Source organism: Physcomitrium patens, chromosome 11 (assembly GCF_059467195.1).
Source record: "Physcomitrium patens ecotype Gransden chromosome 11, ASM5946719v1, whole genome shotgun sequence".
Lineage (NCBI taxonomy): Eukaryota > Viridiplantae > Streptophyta > Bryopsida > Funariales > Funariaceae > Physcomitrium > Physcomitrium patens.
In genome coordinates this window covers 2,186,206-2,209,138 of record NC_143420.1, presented here as the reverse complement: position 1 = coordinate 2,209,138, position 22,933 = coordinate 2,186,206, and the positions used below count along the sequence as shown (strand labels likewise).

The 22,933-nt window shown below is 29.6% G+C and overlaps 1 protein-coding gene across 1 annotated transcript; it reads left to right on the top strand.

The window, feature by feature from the left end:
• Positions 1 to 18,280: 18,280 nt before the first annotated feature.
• LOC112288302 (triacylglycerol lipase OBL1) lies at positions 18,281 to 20,890 on the top strand. Its single transcript, XM_024532370.3, has 2 exons — positions 18,281 to 19,259; positions 19,361 to 20,890. Exons 1-2 carry the CDS (start codon positions 18,632 to 18,634, stop codon positions 20,500 to 20,502), a joined length of 1,770 nt encoding a protein of 589 aa, XP_024388138.1. The 5' UTR covers positions 18,281 to 18,631; the 3' UTR covers positions 20,503 to 20,890.
• The last annotated feature ends 2,043 nt before the right edge of the window (positions 20,891 to 22,933 follow it).

Here is a 22,933-nt window from a genome sequence, read left to right as displayed (position 1 = left end):
ACAAAGCAAAAAGATACAAAATCCAATTATATTAAGAGAAAGGATTTAAAGCCATACTTGACCAGATACCCCAAAAAGCCTTAGTTAGTCTTATTTATACTTTATTCTACCACCCTAGACTTTCTAGAATGTTCTTAAGTAGTCAATCCTACTTACATAACTGCCTTAAACTCCTTCTAGAAGGTTTTATGGTAGGCTCCACCTAGATAACCGTCCTAAGCTTTTTCTAGAAGGTTTTATGATAGATCTTACCTAAATAACCATCCTAAATTCTTTCTAGAATGTTATGCACTGGATCCTATTTGGTCTACTAAACTAATCCCAATTCTAGAAACTTCTATGGTTCTAATTATCAATCCCTATACAAATATCTTATCTATACCATATTATAAGTAGTATGAGATACATACTTTTTTTTTTATTTTGGCATAAAATCTTACATCTCTTAGTTTTTATAATACATAACAAATATAAAGTTCTTATTCTTTTATATTTTTAGAATAGATTAAGATATCTTTTAGATAACAAATAATAAGATCATTTAAAAACTTTCAAATGATATCATTTAATAATTGTTGAAAAGCTATTGATACATTTGTAAATAAAAAAGGCATGACATTATATTTAAAATGCCTATACTTAGTTTGAAATGCAAACTTCCATTCATATCTCTCTTTATTGCATACTAGATTCTATATTGACTATAGATTTATTTTAGTATAGATCTTAGCTTAATTTATTGGTCAAAAAGTTTGGATATTAAGGGTTAAAGATATTTATTTTTGATAATAATTTTATTAAATTTTTAATAATCCATACACATCCAATGATCTTTTTTTCTTAACAAATAAAATTAGAACTCATGTTGGAGATTTTGAATGGCATATGAAATTCTTGGCCAAATTCTCATCTATATATTCCTTGAGTTCAACTAAGTCATTTTATAATAAATTGTAGATTAGTTCAAATGGTGATTGAGCTCTCTCTTGAAGATCGATTGATTAATCATAAAGATAATGCTTTGGAAAAGTATTTACATTTTTCTTCTCAAAAATAACTTTAAAATCTTGATATTAGTTTGGAATACCAATTAAAGTCTTTCTACTTGTGAAATAAAAAAAAATCCCAACTAGTTGAAAGTCTATTCTAATTCACAATAATTTAGTTATCCAAATTTTCTAACAACTGTTGATTAGCATTTGATTTATGTCTAAAACTCCAATAACACCTCAATTGTGGATTAGGTAACACCCTCTAATATTTGATTTTATCTAGTTTATAATTTATAATTACTTATAAATTAATTAACTAAATGCCTCCTTACTTCTTACTTAAAAATCTTTAAGTTTAATAACTAATGAAAATCTACACTCATACACCTACAACAACAAGACAACCAACATAAGACAAATTCACATTGAAAGGAAATTTATATATGTTTTAATCTTAGTTTAATAGAAGTTTTTATTTTTATTTTTTTAATATTAATTATCATCTAAAGATAGATTTTTCATCCAAGACAAATTTTCATTCATAAAATCTATCCACTTATAATCAATATTAATCTGTAAAATTTCATCCATCCAAATCCTAATTCATCCATATAAGACCTAATTGAATCCAAGTGATTTTAAAATCATACACATAATTTATTTACTAAAACTACAACAATATATCTTTGATAAGATTGCCTACTTCCCGATATTGTATTTGATGCATAGATCTCAGTTTTTTGAAGAAATGGATTTGGACAGAGCTTGAAAACGGCCACCCTTCTCCATGCCCGATCTGATTGTAATGGCCTTCACAAAATGTCCTGACAACATTTGACCTTCCGATGATGTCTACTGCCACCTCTTCCTTCACGGCTGCCTTACCCTCAATGCAGATCTCGCCTTTCTCTGAACCGCTACTAATTCAAGTAACATGTGCTAAGACTATGTCTAACTGTAGATTGCTAGTACAAAAACAGGAACTATCCAACAAGGCCGAGATCAGTGAATTCACGTGCATAGATCTATGCACGTGAATGGAATGAGTGAACCTACTTGTCTTGCTGTTAATTCTTCAATCCACGATGTACATGAACACCGACACAACTAAGCTAGAATAGGTACTGCAATGCCCAACCTAATTGTGGGTTTTGAAGCGGGCTGGACCATAAGAGACCAAAAAGCTCGGCTCCACTCTCCTTCCGGATATGATAGCAATGAAATCTTTGAAGCTCGATGTAACTACTGGAATTATCTAACCGCAATGTCACAGAATAATTTCCAATGGAATTTGATTGACTCTGAGCACCACTGGGAAGAACCATTCGTATTGCCTATTGCTGTCTGTGTCCCTTCATTTAGTCAGGAACCATGAACTGCAACCTCTGGCGTAAGACCAAATGTGGAATGGAACAATGCTCACTGTTCACGTTTTTTTAGAAACCGCGACCACTTTTCGTGAGGACTCTAGCGCCTCTGTACTTGCTCTCCTAGCATGCAACTGCTTTTGTCACACCCTCCTTGAGAATCCACCCCCTCGTTGCACTGACCACACCTGATCATATCCAACCAATACTCTTGCTACACCGCGCAACTGCAACCATAGGTCGGCATTGAAACGGAATGTTGATGGCAGCTAACAATAGAATTCCGTACGAGGGAAGCGCCGCACCAAGGTAGACTTCACCGTGCACATCCAATGAAGAAGAATCTTGGATAAAGGCCAAGATCAAGAACCATCAAATCCAAGAACTCCAACCGCCAACAGAACTCGGACCCATTGACAATACTACAAGACGGACTACGGCCACTCCAATACACTAGCACAAATGAGGAAGTGCAGTCAATGTATCCTCAAAATGACGTTGTTACAACACTGCCAATTTGTAAATCCTCCACAGCAGCCGACCTGAACCAACCAACAATGTAAAAACCCAGGCCGTCGAACCTCTACCGCAGAACAACAACAAGGTAGTTAACTCAATTTCACAACTTCCACAAGGGCCGCAACAAGTTGGAGAAGAGTTTGCAATGCTAGGAAGAACCAACGACGATCTTGCTGAACCACAGCTTTGACCTTAAATACCAGGAAAAAATGACACAAGGGCTGGAACACTCTGGAGTCCAGAAGCGCTTCCAGGTACGTACTCGGCTTTTGTACCCGTCGACGCCTGCTACCCAGGTACACATATTCAGTAGCCGTATATGGTACCGTTTTTACTATACTCAGCCCATATTTCATACATATATTGTATCAGGACCATGTTTTGCAATCTACAATCTACTATAGAGTCTATATTATAGTCTACTATATTATGTATGCTACTATCTAATACACTATATACTCTATTATATATGTTGCTACATATTGGATACATATAACTATTGTATTTTGACTCATATTTGTAGCATAATTTGACTATCTTAGTATTGAACATGTACTATATTTATATAATAATTTTCTATATTTGTGTATATATCCTATATGGCATCTAAAAAACATTATATTTATTATGTATCTAAGCTATATTTATATTATATATAACTATCTAATATTAGAATCTTAAATATTTTAGATTTCTTCTAGATGCTTTTAAGATACTAAAAAGATAACAATTGGTGCTCTCCAAGATACTTTTTACTTGGAAATTTGTACTATATTTTCTATATTAGCCATATTTTCTCTATTAACACTATTTTATTTCTATTTAGATCTTTTTCATCTAATCCTTCACCTAATAATTACTCTTGAGATTCTAATTGCATTGTTTTTGTTCTAACACAATATATGAGTCAATATAGTGACTCACACTACCATTAGAAATAAGTGTGGCATAAATAACATAAGTTGATGTTTCTTTTACATCATGCAAAAAAGCTCTTATATCTATAAATACAGATTTGGTTGCATTAGACTTATGACTTTTTACTTGATTAACAATACTCTTAATTATATTTTCAAAAAAATCAAGACTATAATTAATCTAATCTATTTGAAGATTATACTTTTTTAGCCATGATAAATCTAAAATGATTAGATTAGAAGGAGATTTAATATTATTAAATATTGTAAAACTACTATGACCTTTAATTACTACTTCTATAAAAAGGATTTTATGAATAACATCTCTAAAAGAAAATCAATGACCATCTATGATTTCTATATGAATAGATTTAATTTTCTTCATTAAAATTATGCTATGTCTTTTAATAAATTTTTTATTTTAGAAATAAATTGAAGCTTCTAAATTTAGTATAATAAAGGCCTTGTGATATTTAAATCCTAAATTAATATCCATTGTAAAACAAAAAAAGGTTCTAAAGAAAGAATATGATCTTTATTAGGTGTTGTATAAGGCTCTAGCCACATGGTCCCTATTGTAGCTAGACAAATTTGTTTTCCAACATATTATCTTCTTTAACATCCATACTTCTCATTTTGTGATTGCATTGCTTCTTTAAATAATGTTTAGTAATGTGCTTAAGTTCTCTACAATACAAAGATAATCCTTTTAAATAATGACAAGTTTTTTTTTTTTTTTTTTTTTTTTTTTTTTTTTTTTACTTAAAATAGATGTTTAAAGTATATCACATCAATTTTTATATCTTTTACTTCTAAATATATATTTCGAAAAGACATTGGTATTTCCATTAAATTATAATAATATTAAGGCCCACTTATGTAATTCTTAGATCAAAATTCAAAAAGCCAATTGTCACACTTTACAATAAATTCAATTTTTTAACTCAATGTTTGAGAATCAGATAAATTAAGCATCAATTTCTTTACATCATATTATAATCTATAGAAAAATTACCTAATCAATGTAATATTATCTCATAAGTTGTCAAAATTGTGAAGCATATAATATTATAAATTAATTACTTTATTACAAAATATTGATCTTATTATTTGGAATACAAATTATATCATGTTTTTCATACATAGATTGAAACTCTACCAAAAAAGCCTCCAAATTATCCAATATTCAATCACATTGTTCAAAAAAAGATATAAATCATGATAATTCAAAACTTGAAAGTAATATTTTAATAAACTTGACTTATGATCTTGGAATTGAATAGCTTTAGAATTGAAGTTCAATCACCAATTATACTTGATTGATGAATCCTCAAAACTTTCATCTTTTACTATCAAAGTTCTCAATCAATAAAATTCTTGGCTCTCTATCACATAAATGGTGTTTTACCATAAGAAAGGTAACATGATTTGATACAAATATTAGAGCAGCTCCAATCATCTCTATATTTTCACTTCCTATCAATTTTATTATTCTTTGTGGTAGTAAATTAAGTAGATGAATTGCAAGCATTAATTCCTTCAATTTTTCTTATATTTGTGCCATTGCTTTCTTCATTTCAACAAGCTTTGTCATGAAAATATTAAAAAAAAAAGATATTTAATATTACTTAAGACAAGTAAAAAAAAATTGAGAACTAAAAAAATATTAAAAATAATATTAATTTATAAGAAATTAATCTATAACTTCTAATACACACATGTCTTATTAGAAAAAATAAGTTATTGAATCTTAACATAAAAAAAATAAAGCTCTAATATTATAAATATACTCTTATCAATCTATCAAAGATAAAAATTTGATAAAGGCAAATAAACAAGTGAGACCTTTTTCAAAGAAAGATGACAAAATAGAAATAAAAAAGTATGAATATTTAAGAAGAAATTAGAATGGCTATTGCTAAAAGACAAGAAAAATAAAAATCCTTGAAATTAAATTAGAAGCAAGAAAGGAATTGACAAAAGTGAAAAAGACTTTATTCTTGCCTTTATATATACTATCTACCTAAAAGCTATGTAGCAACATTCTTTATGACTCTTGACACATGTTCAATTTGTGAGATACATTTCTTAGCTTGTAAAGAAAATTTCCTATGTGAGCGCCAATTAGTTAATTTATACTATAAATTATTAATATATGTAATATGTGGCTAATTTTTTGGCCTAGTTTTTGATAAGGATATAAATCTTGAAGAAATAAATCTTCAACATAGTCTATTGTCACTCAAAAGGATTAAAAAATCACTCAAAGATATTATAGTATTAAACTAGAATGGATATTGGCAAATATAATAAGACTAGAAAGTCTTGAAATAAGTCTAAGTACTAAAAAGGTATTGGCAAGAGTAAAAAAAGCTTCACTCTTGCCTTCATATATATTCTCAAACTAAAAGTTATGTGGCAATATTCTATTGGACCTCTAACATGTGTTGACTTTATTAGATACATGACTTAACTTGCAAAGTAAGTTATCTATATGTGTATCATATAAATAGCTTGTTCCACAAGCTATTAATATATATATCACGTGGCTAATTTATTGACCAAGTTTGTAGCCTACCAATTAATTATAAACATATATAAAATAAAATAGCAGCTATAAAGGTTCTAGGTAGCTTTTCTAAAAGATATTATAAAAATAATTTATTTTTATTTATTTCTATTTAATCATATAGATAGTTATTAAAATAAATATATATATCCATGATATTATTTTTTCTTCTAAAAATGAGTTCCAGAAGAAGCAATTATCATATATTGAAAAAATCTAAGATGCGGTGAATTGTATTTGCTACATACTTTAATCTTTGTTCTCTTTAAAGATAGATGATAGGTCCTCTTAGCCATAAATAATATCCTATATTAGGGCAAGAAGACCACCTTAATATTTGATCATTGTTAAAGCCTTTATAAATTCTTTCAAATAAAATATTTAAAAGACTATCAAGAGTCGATCCTACTTCTAATAAAATCATCAAACATCAAAAATCTCTTTCAAGATCATGATATCAAATAAGTTGTATCTTACCATTTATTTGAGGAAGGACATATTATTCTTGAGGAACTTCATTTTGATTATGTTATCTTGAAGGTTGTAACAATTTCAAAGTCTTATCTAAAAATTCAACAAATGATAGCTTTTGAATTGAATTTACTGGATTGCTGGTTTTTCATGTCTTTAGTGCTACAAATACATACAAGCTACAAGTAAGGGTAGAAGGTAGAATACTATCTTCTTTGTATCTTCTTTCTTTTATAGTAAAGATTTGCTATTCTTTATTTTGATTTTGTTACATGTTGTCAACAAAAAGCTTCAATTGTCTTTATTGTATTTGCAAGATTATTTTTTGGCTCCTATGTGCGTTCACTAATATCATATCTATACCAATGAAGAAGATATTCTAATCTATTTCAGCACTCTCTTGAATTTAAGACTTCTTCTACCTTAAATTCTTTATTATTATCCACTTCTATAAGAAGAAGTGACATTTGTCTTCTTCTTGACATATTTACTATCTTATATGGCTCAAGAAGAGATATATAAAATATAAGATGGATCTTCATAGACTGCATAGATATAATCAATAATCAATATGATTGATTTATTTACAAATAGAAAAAAAATCCAAGCTCACAAAAGTCTAACTTGTCATGAAAACAAATAGTCTTGATATTCTGACAAAATAATCATACCTTGTCATCCACATTGAATTATGGTTGTTCCTTACAATAAACATATTATATTTACCTTTTGTAATTCTTGAGCTTCCTTTAATTATGCCTTCATTGTTGTATATAGCTCTGACAAATAATTTTTCAAATTGTTTGCCACAAGATTCTTAACTTTTAAAAAATCAAAAATATCAAGTCATGGATGATAATCATAATTAATATAAAAAGATATTTTTTAAATAGAAAAATTTACCAAATTATTATATGTAAACTTCACCAATGGCAAAAAAATTATCCAATCATCTTCATGATAATTGATAATACACCTCAAAAACTACTGTAGAACTTAATTCATCCATTCTATTTGCCTATTAGTATGATGATGAAAAGAAAAGGAATTCTTTATATCTATATTTAGAATCTTAAAAAAGATTTTTTAAAATCTTGATACAAATTGAATCCTCATATCTCATATAATATCTTTGAGCAATCCATGATAGTAATAGATATTGTCAAGGAAAAGCTTAGCCATTTTTTTACCTATGATAGATTTAATATATAATATAAAATAAGTCATTTTAATATAATAATCTACTATCACAAATATAAAATCATACAAACTTGAGATTGAAAGCTTTGTGATAAAATCCAAAGAACAAAACACTATGATTGTTCTGGAATAGGTAATAGCTAAAGAAGTCCATAAGGTCAAAGTCAAATATCACATGATTATATAAAATCTTTAACTACCTTTTATATATGAGGCTACCAAAAATCTCTAGATATTAGCTCCAAGGTCTTGTTGTATGCATAATGTTTGACTATTGAAAAGTCATGATAAGCTTGAAAAATATATAATTATATTTTATCTTATGAAAGATATAATTTTTTAAAAATAAAGTAGATTATTTTTGAATTCAAACTTAAAAATATCATGAGATTTAAAATAATTATTCTTGATATCATCAATAAGAAAATTAAAAGATATATTTGATTGAGTTTACTTGATAAAAGTTGAATCAATAGTAAATGTTGATTTTATTACTTAAAGATGAAAATACTCTAGCTTCAAGAAAATCAATCTTTGTTGATTAAAATCTGCATCTTTTTCTTTTAGTAGAAGATAAGAATGTATAAAAAAGGCATTTGACAAACTTTTTTTTTTTCTAAATCAATAAGTAATCTTAAAATAAAATCTTGATAAAGACATACTTCAACGGATTTGGCAAGAATTCAAAACATGTATTGACATAAAATATTCAAGATTCTTATGATTTGTATATACAATAATTGGACTCAAGGCGCCTTCTAGATAATGACACTATTTTTGAAATGAATCTATGATTACAAGAAGATCTTTATCATTGATTTTATAGTTAATCTTAAGTACTAAAAATATTTTGGAATAAAAAGCTACCACGTGGACCTTGTCATGTGCTTCCATTTGTAACAAAACAATACCTATTATAAAGTTCCATGCATTTGTTTTTATGCAAAATGCCTTGAAAAAATCAAAACAATATAAAATAGGTACAAAAATAAATGCTATCTTCAAGGCTTTAAATGATGGTTCAATTTCTTTGCTCCACTCAATTTTATCTTTATATGTCAAATAGATAAGAGGAGCCACAACTTGAAAAAATTTCTTGATGAAAATCTTACAATAATTGGAAAATTCCAAAAAGTATTACACATCTCTTATTATTTTTGGAATCTTCAAATCTATGATAGTCTAAACCTTCTTTGGATTTATCATTAGACCTTTGTTAGAAATGATATATCTAAGAAGTCAACTTGAATAATGTAGAATATATACTTTTTCATTTTGGCATATAATCCTACATCTTTAAGTTTTTGTAATACATAAAAAATATGAAGTTCATAATTTTGTATGTTCTTAAAGTAAATTAAAATTTCATCTTAATAATAAATAATAAAATTATTAAGAAAGTTACAAAAATTTTATTTATAAGATATTAAAAAGTAGCTAGTACATTCATGAGTCTAAAAGGCATGACATTATATTCAAAATCTCCATACTTGGTTTGAAAAACAATCTTTTATTCATTTTTTTTTTTGATGTGGATTAGATTTTATGCTCTTTGTAGATCTATTTTTATATAGATCTTTGTTTAATTAAATTGATCAAAAATTCCTAAAATTAGAAGTAGGAAATATTTATTCTTGATGGTTATTTTATTAAATCTTTAATACTTTATATACATCTATAGAAATCTATATTTTTTCTTTATAAATAAGATAGGAGCTTGTACCAAAGATTTTGAATGATATATGGAGTTTTTAGTTAAGTTTTTATTAATATATTTTTTTAATACAGCCAACTCTTTTTGTAATAAATTGTAGATTAGTCCAAATGGTGGTTGATTTTCTTCTTATTGATCAATTAAATAATCATAAGATCTATGCTTTAAAAAAATATTTACATTTTTTTTTTCAAAAACATCTTAGAAATCTTAATACTAGTTAGGAATATTTCTTGATGTCTTTCTACCATCAAAAATAGGCATAGCATATATAACAAAAGATGATCATTTTTTTGCAACATGCATAATAGCTCTCATACCTATCAGTAAGAATTTGGATGAATTAGACTTATGTATTTCTACTTGAATAATAAGATTTTGGATTAAACTATTAAAAAATTTAAGATTATAAAAAATCCAATCTATTTGAGGATTATATTTTTTTAATTCAAATAACTCTAAAATAATTAGAGCTGTGATATAATTATGTCTAATAAATGAAAGAAGAAAAAAAATATTATATGATAGAAGATCTTAATTTAAAATATTATAAAAAATTATCTTAAAATATAGATAATAGTAAAAAGGATAGTAAAACTAAAAAGTGTTTATGTTGCCTTTTTGCAAAATGGGCTTCTATTTACTTTGTAGGACCATAAATAAAACAAAACAAAGTATATTAGAAAATTAAATGATGTAAGTATGTGTAAGAAGGAATTAAGAGTAGATTTTAGTATAATTTATCTCAAGAAGTTAAGAATAGATATCCAAAGAAGAGCAATTGTCAACTAGAATCAAAATCAAATCTTAAGGCACAAAACCATGTTCACATGGCAATTTTAGGATTTTTTTGTAGTTTAAAGAGTGGAATTTGTGGAAAAATTTAAGAAGAAATTTTTAGGTTTTGGTCTTAAACCATTTAAATCAATATTAAAATTTTGAAGGATTTTCAAAGTTATTGATGTTTTTGGTGGAATTAGGGTTTGATAAATAAAAATATGTTTATAAATTTGAAAATTCCTTGAGTTTTGTAGTGTGTCTATAAGTGAAATTTAGATAGTATGTTGATGTATTAGTTGTAAAAATAAATGCAAATTTTAAGGTCAATTGAATAATTAGATTGAAGTATAAGAAGATTTTTGTGGATTAAGATCTCAAATTTTGGGGTTCGAGTGTCAATGAGTATTTTTAAGATTTTTAATAATTTTTTTAATTAGATTGAAGTGAATTTTTTTATATTAATATTAAACTTAATTTCCAATGTTTAAGTGAAATTTGAAAGTAATTTGACAATTGAACAAGGAGATATTGGCAATGAATGTTCAACAGTTAGGTTGGAATAAGAGATTGCCAAACACCTAATTAGATTATCTTGCATTTCTTTCAATTAATAAATATCATAAACTTTATCTTTCTTATACTTATTCCTAACTTAGATATCAAAAAGTGTATGAATTTTGATTTAATATCAATAGTTTGATCATTAGTTATTGAGGTCTCAATATGCTATAGGATTTGTTTAAGATTTAGAATTTAATCAAGGATTGCTTAGAGTTTGATCTAAGATTTGGTTAAGATTCAATTAGAATTTCAATTAAGATTTGATTTAGAATTTGATTAAGGTTTAATTAATATTTTAATTGAGATTATATTAAAATTTCTATTTTTAGTATTTTAAAAAGATTCATTATTATTTCTTTAAAGTTTTTTATTTTTAATATTTTTAAAGATTTATTTTTATATTTATTTAAGATTTCTTATTATTCTTCTTTGAGATTAAATCATGACTTCTTTGAGTTTTTTTTGTGCCTTTTTTTAAATTTATTTTGATAGATTAAAATTTGATTGGATTTATTAAAGATTATTTGAAGTTTATTTAAGGTTCTATTAGGCTTAGTAGAATTGTTGTTGCATTTTTACTTATCTTCTACAGCTAGATGCTTGATTCATCCTTAAACAAGAATATATAAAATATAATATTAAATTAGAAAGAAATCTTATTATATTAAATATTATCATACTATTATGATCTTTAATTTGTTACTTCTAAAGGAACAATCTCATGAATAACATCTCAAAAAGACAATAAACAACTATCTATGACTTCTACATGTAATGATTTAATTCTTAAGGTGATGTGCTTAAATTCTCTACAAAAAGTACAAACCTTCTTAACAACGTCAAGTCTTTTTCTGCTCTATGAGAGATTTAATATATACCACATCAATTTGCATTAGTTCTAGTCTTCATGAATAAGTTTTTGAAAATTTGGAAATTGTTGGCATTACTTGACTTCTTCCTCTCTAATCAAGTCTTTGTTCTTGATGTCTTTCAAATAATCAATTGTAACATGCAATTGCTTGAGCAATAAATTATTTTAAAGATTTTATTTTTGACATTGTCAATAAGAAATCTTTAATATAATCTTTGAATCTATATCAAAATTGATTGATGAAAGCTTTTTCATTCCACTCGACATTGTCGTAGTAGAGAGAGTTGCCTCAAGAAAAAGCTAGGCCTTTAGCTATCACTAAATGCTCAAAGAAATTGTAAGGTTATAAAACACAAATATGATTTATAGTTTATCTTCAAGAAAACAATTACATCAAATATACAAGTTTAGGATGCACAAGAAGAACCAAGATGTGACTAAATATTCTAAAATCACTTCTATTCCTATAAAGATCCCTTCTATATATATATCATTCAATAACTTTCAATCTAATTGTCCTCTTGGGATTCAAAAGTCCTACAAATAAATTTATATCTTTAACTACTTTTATTCAAAAAATCAACCATAAATTCATTACAAGTCTTTGGATATTACTTAATCTCTAATAGGTACTAAATATGTCAATTTTTAGGCATCTATACACTAATTTCTTCATATTTCAAAAATCCAAAGATCAAATACTATGAATTTTTCATATGTAACTTTTCAACATAGTCATTTATATTTGTAGAAAATTTAGCCAAAAACTTGTCCAAAAAAAGTAGTAATAGTAGGTACCAAAAATACACCCTAATTTTAAATAACCATAACTCTCTTATTACCATTCTAAATTATGTATATATTTTTAATCAAATTCTAGTCCAAAATACAAGCTTTCTAAATCCAACCTCCACACTTCGAATAGATTGTCTTCTCTCAAATGGTCTGCCCTAAAGTAGTCTCAAATTCTAATGTGGTCCTAATTAACATCTAGAAGCCTATTGAATATATCTTCTAACCAATAGAAATGCAGTCCTCTGTCACTTATCTTATCTACCTACATGAGATGGTCTAGGAGTCAAAATAATATATCTTTGACTCTAAAGCCTCTCTAAACTTCTTACTAATAAATCCTATAATTTCTATCTTTAAATACTAAATTTAAATTAGAAACTTAAATAAATTAAATAAATATTTTATTTTTATTTTTATTTTATTTTTTAATTACAATTCAAACTTTCATAATAGTTTATCTTATTTTTACATATTATTCTATTTTTTAGCATGACATCTACCTCTTCTAAACTTATACATTCTGCAGCATGTCTCAATCTAACCATGCTTGTCTTCTTCATCATCTCCATTTGTTTGTGCATCTTCTATTTGATTCAAATCTAATATTTCAAAATCTAAAAGATTAATTGAAATAAATTTTCTATCTCTTGTCTTGAATTCCTTGATTCATTTTTCAGCCACAAGTATCTTTAACATCATACTATTTAACTCACAAAGTAAATAGGAAGCATTGTTATACAGTGCTACTATCATATATGGTGCAAACCATCTTTGAGCAAACTTCTTAAGAATGCTATGTTGATATTCTAAACTACTATGAAATACTAACACCTAATCTCCAATTTAAATTGATTTGGATCTCAAATGATGGATTTTGTCAAACCTCTCTTTGTTGCTCAACTTGGTAGCCTTTAATTTTGCTAATGCCATCTCTTAATCTTCAAGTAAACTTTTAAGCTGCTAAATCTGGAGCTCCAATAATCTCTCTCTCATGATACCATCCTCCTAATCCAATAATATCTAAGTAGAGATAAAATCTTTCTTAGGTATGATTGATTTTTAGTCCAACATTAATTCAATAAGTATATAACTAGTAACAATGCAATGAATGGTTCTATTTATCCATAAAGCAAATGATAGAAGTCTTGGCCATTATTTTGGCTTATCTTTGCAATCCATGATAAGAGTATTAATGATGGGAGGTTGGCCTCTCTCACTTTTTCCATTAGCTTCATAATTATAAGCAATTATTAGCTTCAACTTTATATTATATCTTTTAAAAAAATCTTTGACTTCTATTATATCCAATTCTCATCAATGAGCCCTCATCTTTCTAATAGTGCCATATCTACTAAAAATATCATGCAAGTAAATCTACACATTCTTTCTATGATTTTGGTCTTCAAAGCTCTCCCTTCAACATAGTTTGTCAACTCTTCTCTTACCAAAATAAGATACTTCATGCTCCATAATCCTAATGGTATAGCTACTAAGTCAATCACCCATTAAAAATGCATAGCAAGTGGATAGATAGGATGTAACTCATCTTTGAATCTAACTTTGGACTCTAATTGGTATTTAGTCCAAGAAGCTACAAATTCTTTTACATCTTTATAAAAGGCCCTTCTATCAATATCATTCTTTAATCTTATCTTAGGTGGCCCAAACTCCTCTAAGGCGTGTCCAAAGTATACCATGAAATTCTTCGAGAATTTGATTCTTAATTTTTATATCATCTACCTCTCAATGGTACGATATTCTTCATCTTTGGCCTCTTTTATAAGAACTTGTCTCTCAAAATATAATCAATACATGGCAAATCTTCATCAATAATATTAGATTGTCATTAAAAAGATTTTTTGATATTTAAAAGCCATATTGTGTCATATACTATAAAATAGTAGAAGATCTTTAAGTTTACAAGTAATTGATTATTGTAATGTAAATTATGAGGGAGATATTGACACTCATTATTTTAATACTCTCTATGTATTTTTATTGATTAGTGATGTTATTAATTGAAAAATTATAAAACAACCAATAGTTGCTTTAACTATCATCAAAATAGAATACATGAAAATTATTTATGTGACATAAGAAGCGATTTTACTTTATAAGTTATTTAAAGTTATTGAACTTTTACAAGATAGTCTTATGACTATTTTTAATAATAACCAAAGTTACATTATTCTTTCAATAAATCTTACATTTTATACTTGTACTAAGCTTGTTAAAATTCAATATCACTTTGTTTGTGATAAGATTGAGAATAACAAGATCAATTTAGTTTTTTGTAGGGCTAAAGATATGATTGTGGATGTTTTGATTAAAGATTTAATTTATAAGAAGCATTATAAATTTAAAAAGATGATGCAAATAATTAAATTAAATTAATCTTGTATTTCATTAAGTAAAAGTATTAAAAGAGTATTTATATATATGTATAATTTTTATTAAATATTATATGATCACTTATGTGAATAGTTGAACCATGTTATCAATTCATAATTTATAGTTGCTATATTAGCTAATAATCAACATATAGCTATTGCCACCTACCAAGTTGTCATGTAGTCTAACAAGACATGAATCCACATGTTCATTGTACTTCAGCAATTAAGCTAGTTAATAGTCTATTTGTACTAAAAAGACCTTGTCAATAGATCACAAAATTGTGTTATAAGAATTAAAATCCAAAACTCAATTCAAGCAATTATTTCTCTTACATCTTGAATGATTGGATAGTGAATTCATATGTATTTCATATCATTATATTTCTATCCTATAGCAATATATATCTCATATTTTTTGATAATTATTAAGTTTATAAATTAAGTTGGTTCTATTCCATAAGTCATTTTAAATAACAAATTATTTTGATTGTCAAGTAACATGTTGCATTATACATAATCTTACTTGATTTTCTTATTTCATATAATCCTCTTAATTTGAATACATATATTTCTTTAAATATTGATATAAAATCTTTTGAATGATTGTTATTATTATTATTATTATTATTATTATTATTATTCTAATACCAAATATCAATATAAAATTTGTAAAAATACAACTCTATAATTCTAGTTTGAATGGTAATACTTGCAATAGGCCAAATGCTTTTGATAAAGGACCTATTTGAATAAAATTTCGTTAATTTATACATTAAGTGCAAAAAAAATTTTAAAATGTTACAATGTTGACTTTAATTTTTTTACACCTGTTAACACCTAAAAATATCTCAAAATATTCATACAAACTATATAGTTTTAGGACTAATATATATTTATATATACACAACCAAAGAGGAAATTAAAATAATTAAACAAAATCATAAATATGTAAATTTTATATGTCATGGAACACATTGTCATTATAAAACTACTATTTCTAATTATAAATTTGATATGATTTCAACTTCAAATAAGAACAATCAAAAAAAATTTCCTTGATATTAATCACTGATATTTGTGGAGTTTAAGATTTTCTAATATAGGTCTTGAAAGACTTTATATACATTATGCACACAAGTATAATTTTTTTCTTGATCTTTTGTGGTATTTAAATATAAATCTTCCACATGGAAATCAATGTAAAAGTTGAAAAAATAGTGTAAAACTCCAAAAAATAGTTTGAATTGAATAAAATTATATTAAAGAGATTTTATATACAAAAGTTTAATTTAAAAGAATTTGACTAAATTAATTCCTTGTACTCTCAACCTTTTAGAGAAAAATAAACATTTGGCAGCTTCAACTTTTGGAAACAGACAACAATAGTTCTAAAATAATACAATTCTTTCAATTAGATAGCAATTTTTTTTTAAAGTTTAATTTTTTATTATAATATATAATAGTACATATTATTTTTTGGTTATCATTCTTTTATTTAGTATCTTTATTTTCATCTAAACCCTATTTTGTTCTATACAAATTTATTTCTTATATATTTTTCTAATCAAATAATGTAGTTGAGAAGTTAAAATATATATGATTGATTTGATTTTTAAAAATAAAATTTTAATTTTTTTAATTACAAAAAATTTCAAAAATCTACACCCCACATGACCTTGTTGTAGATAATAGGCTGATAATATGCTTCTTTCTTTTGCATTTTTTTTCTTTATTTTTTTTAATAGACAATAGTGGTTCAAAGGGAGATAATGAATATTTTATGGAAAAACAAGTATTATGCAGCCTTTGTCAAAAGAAAAAAATATTTTCTTTAAAATTTGTTCATCTATTTATTTTATTTTTAAAATTGGCTACCAAAAACTTCTTTTTTGATTTATTCTATTTTTGAGTCAATATTGGGCTACGAAACTTGCTTTTTATTCAATTCAAATCATATAGAGGTCACGTGGAATGTAACAATATCAATCAAAGATGTAGTGTTAAAAATTCTCACTCTCTCTCTCTTTCAATCAAAAACTCGAATAACTTAGGTCCTTTTTTTCTATTTTTGCCTAAGTATATAGACCCTATATAGAGACCCCAAGTATAAAGTACACTATACACATCCATCATACATACAAAAAGGAGTAAAAATCAAACAAAGAATGAAATAGTCAATTACTCAGAAAAAATCCTTTTTCCATTTACATACATAGAATGTCAGAAACAACATCAACAATCTCCCAAACAAATAGAAATGTGGTCGAAGGTGGGGGAGTGAGTCAGTCTGAGGGATTTTCCACGGATGAATTATTGAATGAACAAGCATCTACATCTGCACCACTTCACATTCTTTCATCCAATCATCCATCCACCAATTAATCCATCTATTCATCCACTCAGACATATATTCATCCATCCATGCGTCGGCTTTGAGGAATGCGGAGTGCGTCAGTCAGTCAGTCAGTCAGTCAGTCAATGGGCCGTGTCGGCAGTAATGAATTATACTCGTATTGACAAGACTTTTTGATTTTTTGTTTGTTTCCTTCCTCGGGGTGGGGGAAGAAGAGGCAGAAGATTGCTGCAGGAGGGAGGAGGGGTACAGGTTGCACGGATGGGCAACGTGATATCACTGGGCTGCGCCTGAGATCTCCCTCGTCCAAACCCACGTGGCGCTATTTTCGGGGCGTACCCACCACTCGCCTTTGAATTCCTTGGGGTTTGAATGGGGTTGATTTTCCACACGCCATGGTGACGCGTTTCGGTAAGAAGTCGGAATCCTGCAGTTCGGACGCATCCCTGCGGTTCTCTGTCCACATCGAAAATTCTTCGTACTGTAGACGTCGATTGACGTGGGGGGAGGGAGGCAGAGGGGCCTTGAAAGTTCGTGGAGAGGACGAGATTTGCAGACATCCCTGCGGGATGGGAGTACTGGTCTGAGATGGTTGACCGGACAAGCACATGGGAGACTGTTGAGCCCAGTAAGATTCTTTCTTTTTCAGGATTTAGTTAGAAACAGATACTTGGTGGGTGCAATGATCTTGCCCAGCAAGGCCTTGGGTTTCCCGAACGGTGCCCTCGCTACTGTATATAAGCATGAGCATCTGGTAAGGGTGAGCATCACTCGTCATTGATCACTAGAAATTGTTTCAACCAGACAGCTCGATTGGCGGTTACCTGATCTCGAACACGGTCGTCCCATCTTCTGGTGTTGATCTGAAGGTGACTCAAAGCGGGTGGGTCACCTAGGGAGTGAATGTTGGACGTGTCGGTTCAAGGGTGACGCTGCATTCCGAAGTAGTGGACCATTATCGCAATGCATGAAAATTAGACTGATCGCTGTCCATAAGGGATTTTAGATTTCATCCGTTTCTGCGCGTAAGAGGCCGAGTACTAGCAGTATCGGAACCTTTCACAGTTTACGAGTTCCATATTTCGCGTTTTGCCAAATAGGGTTGAAGCCAACGAGTACAGGATTAAGTATGAAGGGTGCGTTGGAATCGATGGCGAAAGTGAACGGAAGCGGCTGTGACCACAACACATCGACTGAGGAACCACCTGTTTACATGGCTGCTCACCCCAAACTGACCACGCAGAAGTCCGCGTTGAAGGAGATTATCAAGCACGGGCAGCCGACCACTGTAGAATCCAGGGGCAACAAACACACAACGTGGCAGCAGAAGATCTCCATGTATTTGGTTTGCATTTTATGGAAGTCCTTCTCAGCACTCCAACTGGTAGGATTGATCATTGAGTGGACCACGAACCTCCTAGCTCTCAACAATGGTGTGCTCGGTCTTCTGTCCAGGATAATTTTTCTCAACTGGGGTGATATCGTCTATCCAGTTGTGGGTTCGGAGAATTACTTTAGCATCCTCGGACTGTCAGATCCCCGGGTCGACTTGCTCATCAACGCATCTAACACTGGCAAACTAGGCAGCGCTCAAGCTGAAGTCGAGGTGTTCCCCACTGAGGATGCCGGATCGCGCTCTACCGCCGACATGTGCATCATGGCAGCCAAGCTGTCTTACGAGAATCCTGCAGTAATCAAGAAGGTCGTGGAACAGAACTGGAATATGCATCTTCACGGTTTCTACAACTGCTGGAACGGTAATATACCTCACGCCAATTTGCTCGAATGCGCACTAAGCTTTGATATTTATTCTTGCCAACCCAACTCATTCTGTTTTAAAATGATTCCGATCTTGCAGAGTACCAAAACATGAAGAACACACAGGCATATGTGGTCATGGACAAGCCTACGGACGCGAACGCCGTGGTGGTGGCATTTCGCGGCACAGAGGCATTCAATGCCTACGACTGGAGCACCGATTTTGACTTCTCCTTCATTACCTTGGAGGGGCTAGGGGGAGTGCACCTGGGTTTTCTGGAAGCCCTCGGCCTCGCGACTCGCGACTCCATCGATACATTCGTGAAGATGAACAAAAAGGCCCAGTCCACTAAGCACCAAACCAAAATAAAAGAGCAGCAGGAGGCTCTCGCCAACAACCTGCCACCGAGCCCACACCACAGAACCAAATCGGAAATCCATGCAACGTTGCCGACCTCCGGCCTCGCCGACACAATCATCGCCGACTCGGAGAAAATCCTCGCTTACGACCACATCACGGAGCAAGTTGCATTGATCCTGCACGACAACCCCAATGCGAAACTGTACATCACGGGTCACAGTCTCGGGGGCGCCCTGGCAGTGCTGTATGCCGCCATGCTGCATTACACCGGACAGACAGAGGTCGCCAGCAAAATCAAAGCCGTGTACACGTTCGGTCAGCCTCGGGTCGGCGACCTTAACTTTGCAACTTACTTCAAACAGAAGCTCGAAGGCAGATACTTCCGCGTGGTATACTGCAACGACCTAGTCCCCCGTGTGCCCTTCGACAACAAGCTGTTCGCCTTCAAGCATCTCGGCGACTGCCAGTACTTCAACAGCTGCTACGACGGGATGGTGGTGCAGGAAGTGCCGAACCCGAACTTCTTCAGCGTTAGGAACCTGCTCACTAAGCACCTCAACGCAGCCTGGGAGCTGTTCCATGCCATGTTTATTGCGTGCCCGGAGTATGGCAATGCATTCAAGGAAAACAACCTCTCGATTCTGATTCGAGCATTGGGGGTGATCTTCCCCGGTGTCGCTGCGCACTGGCCCATAAACTACGTGAACGCGATCAGACTTGGACCGATCCCATTAAAGCGCAGCCTCGTCGGCGACGTCGCTCATACCGACGCAGAATTCTATCTCATGCAGGATAATCTCAATTGCGACGTCAATTCTCCTGTGTCCTCCTCGGTCTTGCCAGATCGTTCCCGCAAGTCCCCGCTCTCCAAGCATTTGTGAATCCCTCTTGGATTCGTCTGCGGCTCGCTCATCGATGATCGTTTCGGACCGTGATCGGAGTTTGTCGGTATTAGTGTAGACCCTTCGTATACTAGTATGTATTGATATAAAAATGTTGTATTAATATGTATTAGTATGTTGAGGGTATGTATATATAAGTTAGGTCTATTCTTTCACAATCCTGGGTATACTCTTGATGTATATAGTTAGTTAGTTAGTTAGTTTCAGTGTTGCAGGTTCATTCTTATTGTTTCTTCTGTTTCAATGAAGGAATTCATTTTTGGATCCATAAAATTATTTAGTGAATAATTTGTGTGGGTTCATTAGGGTTCTTTAGTGACTTCATCTGAGAATATATCTGGTTTGAATTTACAAGCGCTTTACTGTATAGTCAAGAATCATATACTTTGTATGATGTGTATTGAAGATGAGGTATGATGCAAATCATACAGAAAAATCTTATAAATTTGGATATACACAATTTTTTGTTTAATCATTTTTTAATTTTTTTTGTAAGTTTATAAAAATCAAAGTAATAAATTAAGAAAAAGTATAACTAATTTTTACTTTGATAATTAAGTTTTGCATCAAATCCAAATTATTCGATGTATCACATAAGTATGCAGTATGAGGATACCAGATTAGTGTGAAAGGAATGAAAGAAATGCAAAAATAGTAAATTAAAAATTATTTTAATGTTTTTAATGATTGAATTGAAGGATTAGTTTATGATTTTTTATAAGTTTTACATGGAAATTGACACTGAGATGACTATTTCTAAATACTAAAACCTAATTTTTTTTTTTATTGTTTTTTTAAAAATGAAAAAACCAATCTATAAGATCATAACATAAAATCAAGTAAATTTTGATAAAAGAATAAAAAATTGATATAAGTATTCAACAAGAAAAAATTCTTTTTTAAAGATAGGATATAAATTCATGTAAGTTGTTTTTAGAATAAAGTAAAAATAATAAATTTTTTAATAAACAAAAACCTATTTTAGCTAAACAAAAGCTCAATTTAATTTATATTACTTTATAAATATAGAATCTACTATGCCATCTATATTAGCACTTCAAAGGTTATACTTTATATAATCTATTTTAATAGAGCCATGTAATAAGGACAAAGAATATATTTTAAAAACAATCATGTAGTAGTAAATGACTAAACTTATAAAAATGTAATTCTTATAATAAACCAAATTTTAAAAGATTATATTTATTTAATATTATTTCTGAAAATAAAAATATTTTTATATCAAAAATAAATTCATCAATCCTATAATTGTCAAGGATAAGAATTGTAAGAAGATACATAAACTTGGAAAATCTATGTCAACAAAAAAGTAGCAAAATAGAAATAAAGTAGTATGTATTTTAAAAAGAAACTGGAATGGCTATTGCCAAATGACAAAGAAACTAGAGACTCTTAAATCTAGACTAGAAGCAAGAAAGGACTTGACAAGAGTGAAGAAGGCTTCACTCTTGCCTCTATATATAATATCTAATTAAGAGCTACATGGTGATGTTTTATAGGACCTTTCATATAAATTGACTTTGCAAGATACATGCCTTAGCTTACAAGGTAAGTTTTCTACGTGTGGGCCATATAGTTAGCTTGTTCTTCAAGCTACCAACATGTGTGGTACATGGCCAACTTTTTTATCATGTTTTTAATCTAAAAAGTCAATTAAAGACACATATAAAGTCAAAACAATGTCTATATAGCTTCTAGAAAGCTTCTATAGAAGATATTATAGAATTGACTTACTTTTACCTACTATTATCTAAATCATATAAGTAATTATTGGTTTACATGTATGTGTCCATGACATTATCTTCTCTTCTAGGGACGAGTTCCGTAAGGAGTGGTCTTCATATGTTGAGGAAATCTAAGATGCGGCAAATTGTATTTGCCACATACTCCAATCTTTGTTCTCTTTGAAGATAGTTGATAGGCCCTCTCAGTTGTTAATAGTATCTCATACCAGGGTAAAAAGGCCACCATGTTATTTAATCATTGTTGAGGCCTTTGTAACTTTATTAAAATAAAACATTTCAAACACTATCAAAAGTTATTCCTACCTCTAATAAAATTACCAAACATCGGGAGTCTCTTTGAAGGTTGTGATATCAAACATATTGTATCTCACCATCTATTCGAGGAAAGACATGTTGTTCTTGAGGATCTTCATCTCAATTTCATCATCTTAAAGGTTGTGACAATCATAATGTCTCATTTGGTAAGTCTGCAAATGAAAGCTCTTAAGTTGAATCTGTTGGTTGTTGATTCTTCATCTCTTCATCGTCATAAATACATAGAAGCTACAAAAAATGATAGAAGATAAATTGTAATTTTTTTTGACCTTGTTTCTTTTATAACAAAGACTTACTATTCTTCATCTTGATTTAGATGGATGTCATCG

Coding starts and splice junctions, on each gene's coding strand:
- LOC112288302 (XM_024532370.3), top strand. CDS start 18,632: ATGAAGGGTGCGTTGGAATCGATGGCGAAAGTGAACGGAAGCGGCTGT. Junction 19,260..19,360: donor TTTCTACAACTGCTGGAACG/GTAATATACCTC, acceptor CCGATCTTGCAG/AGTACCAAAACATGAAGAAC.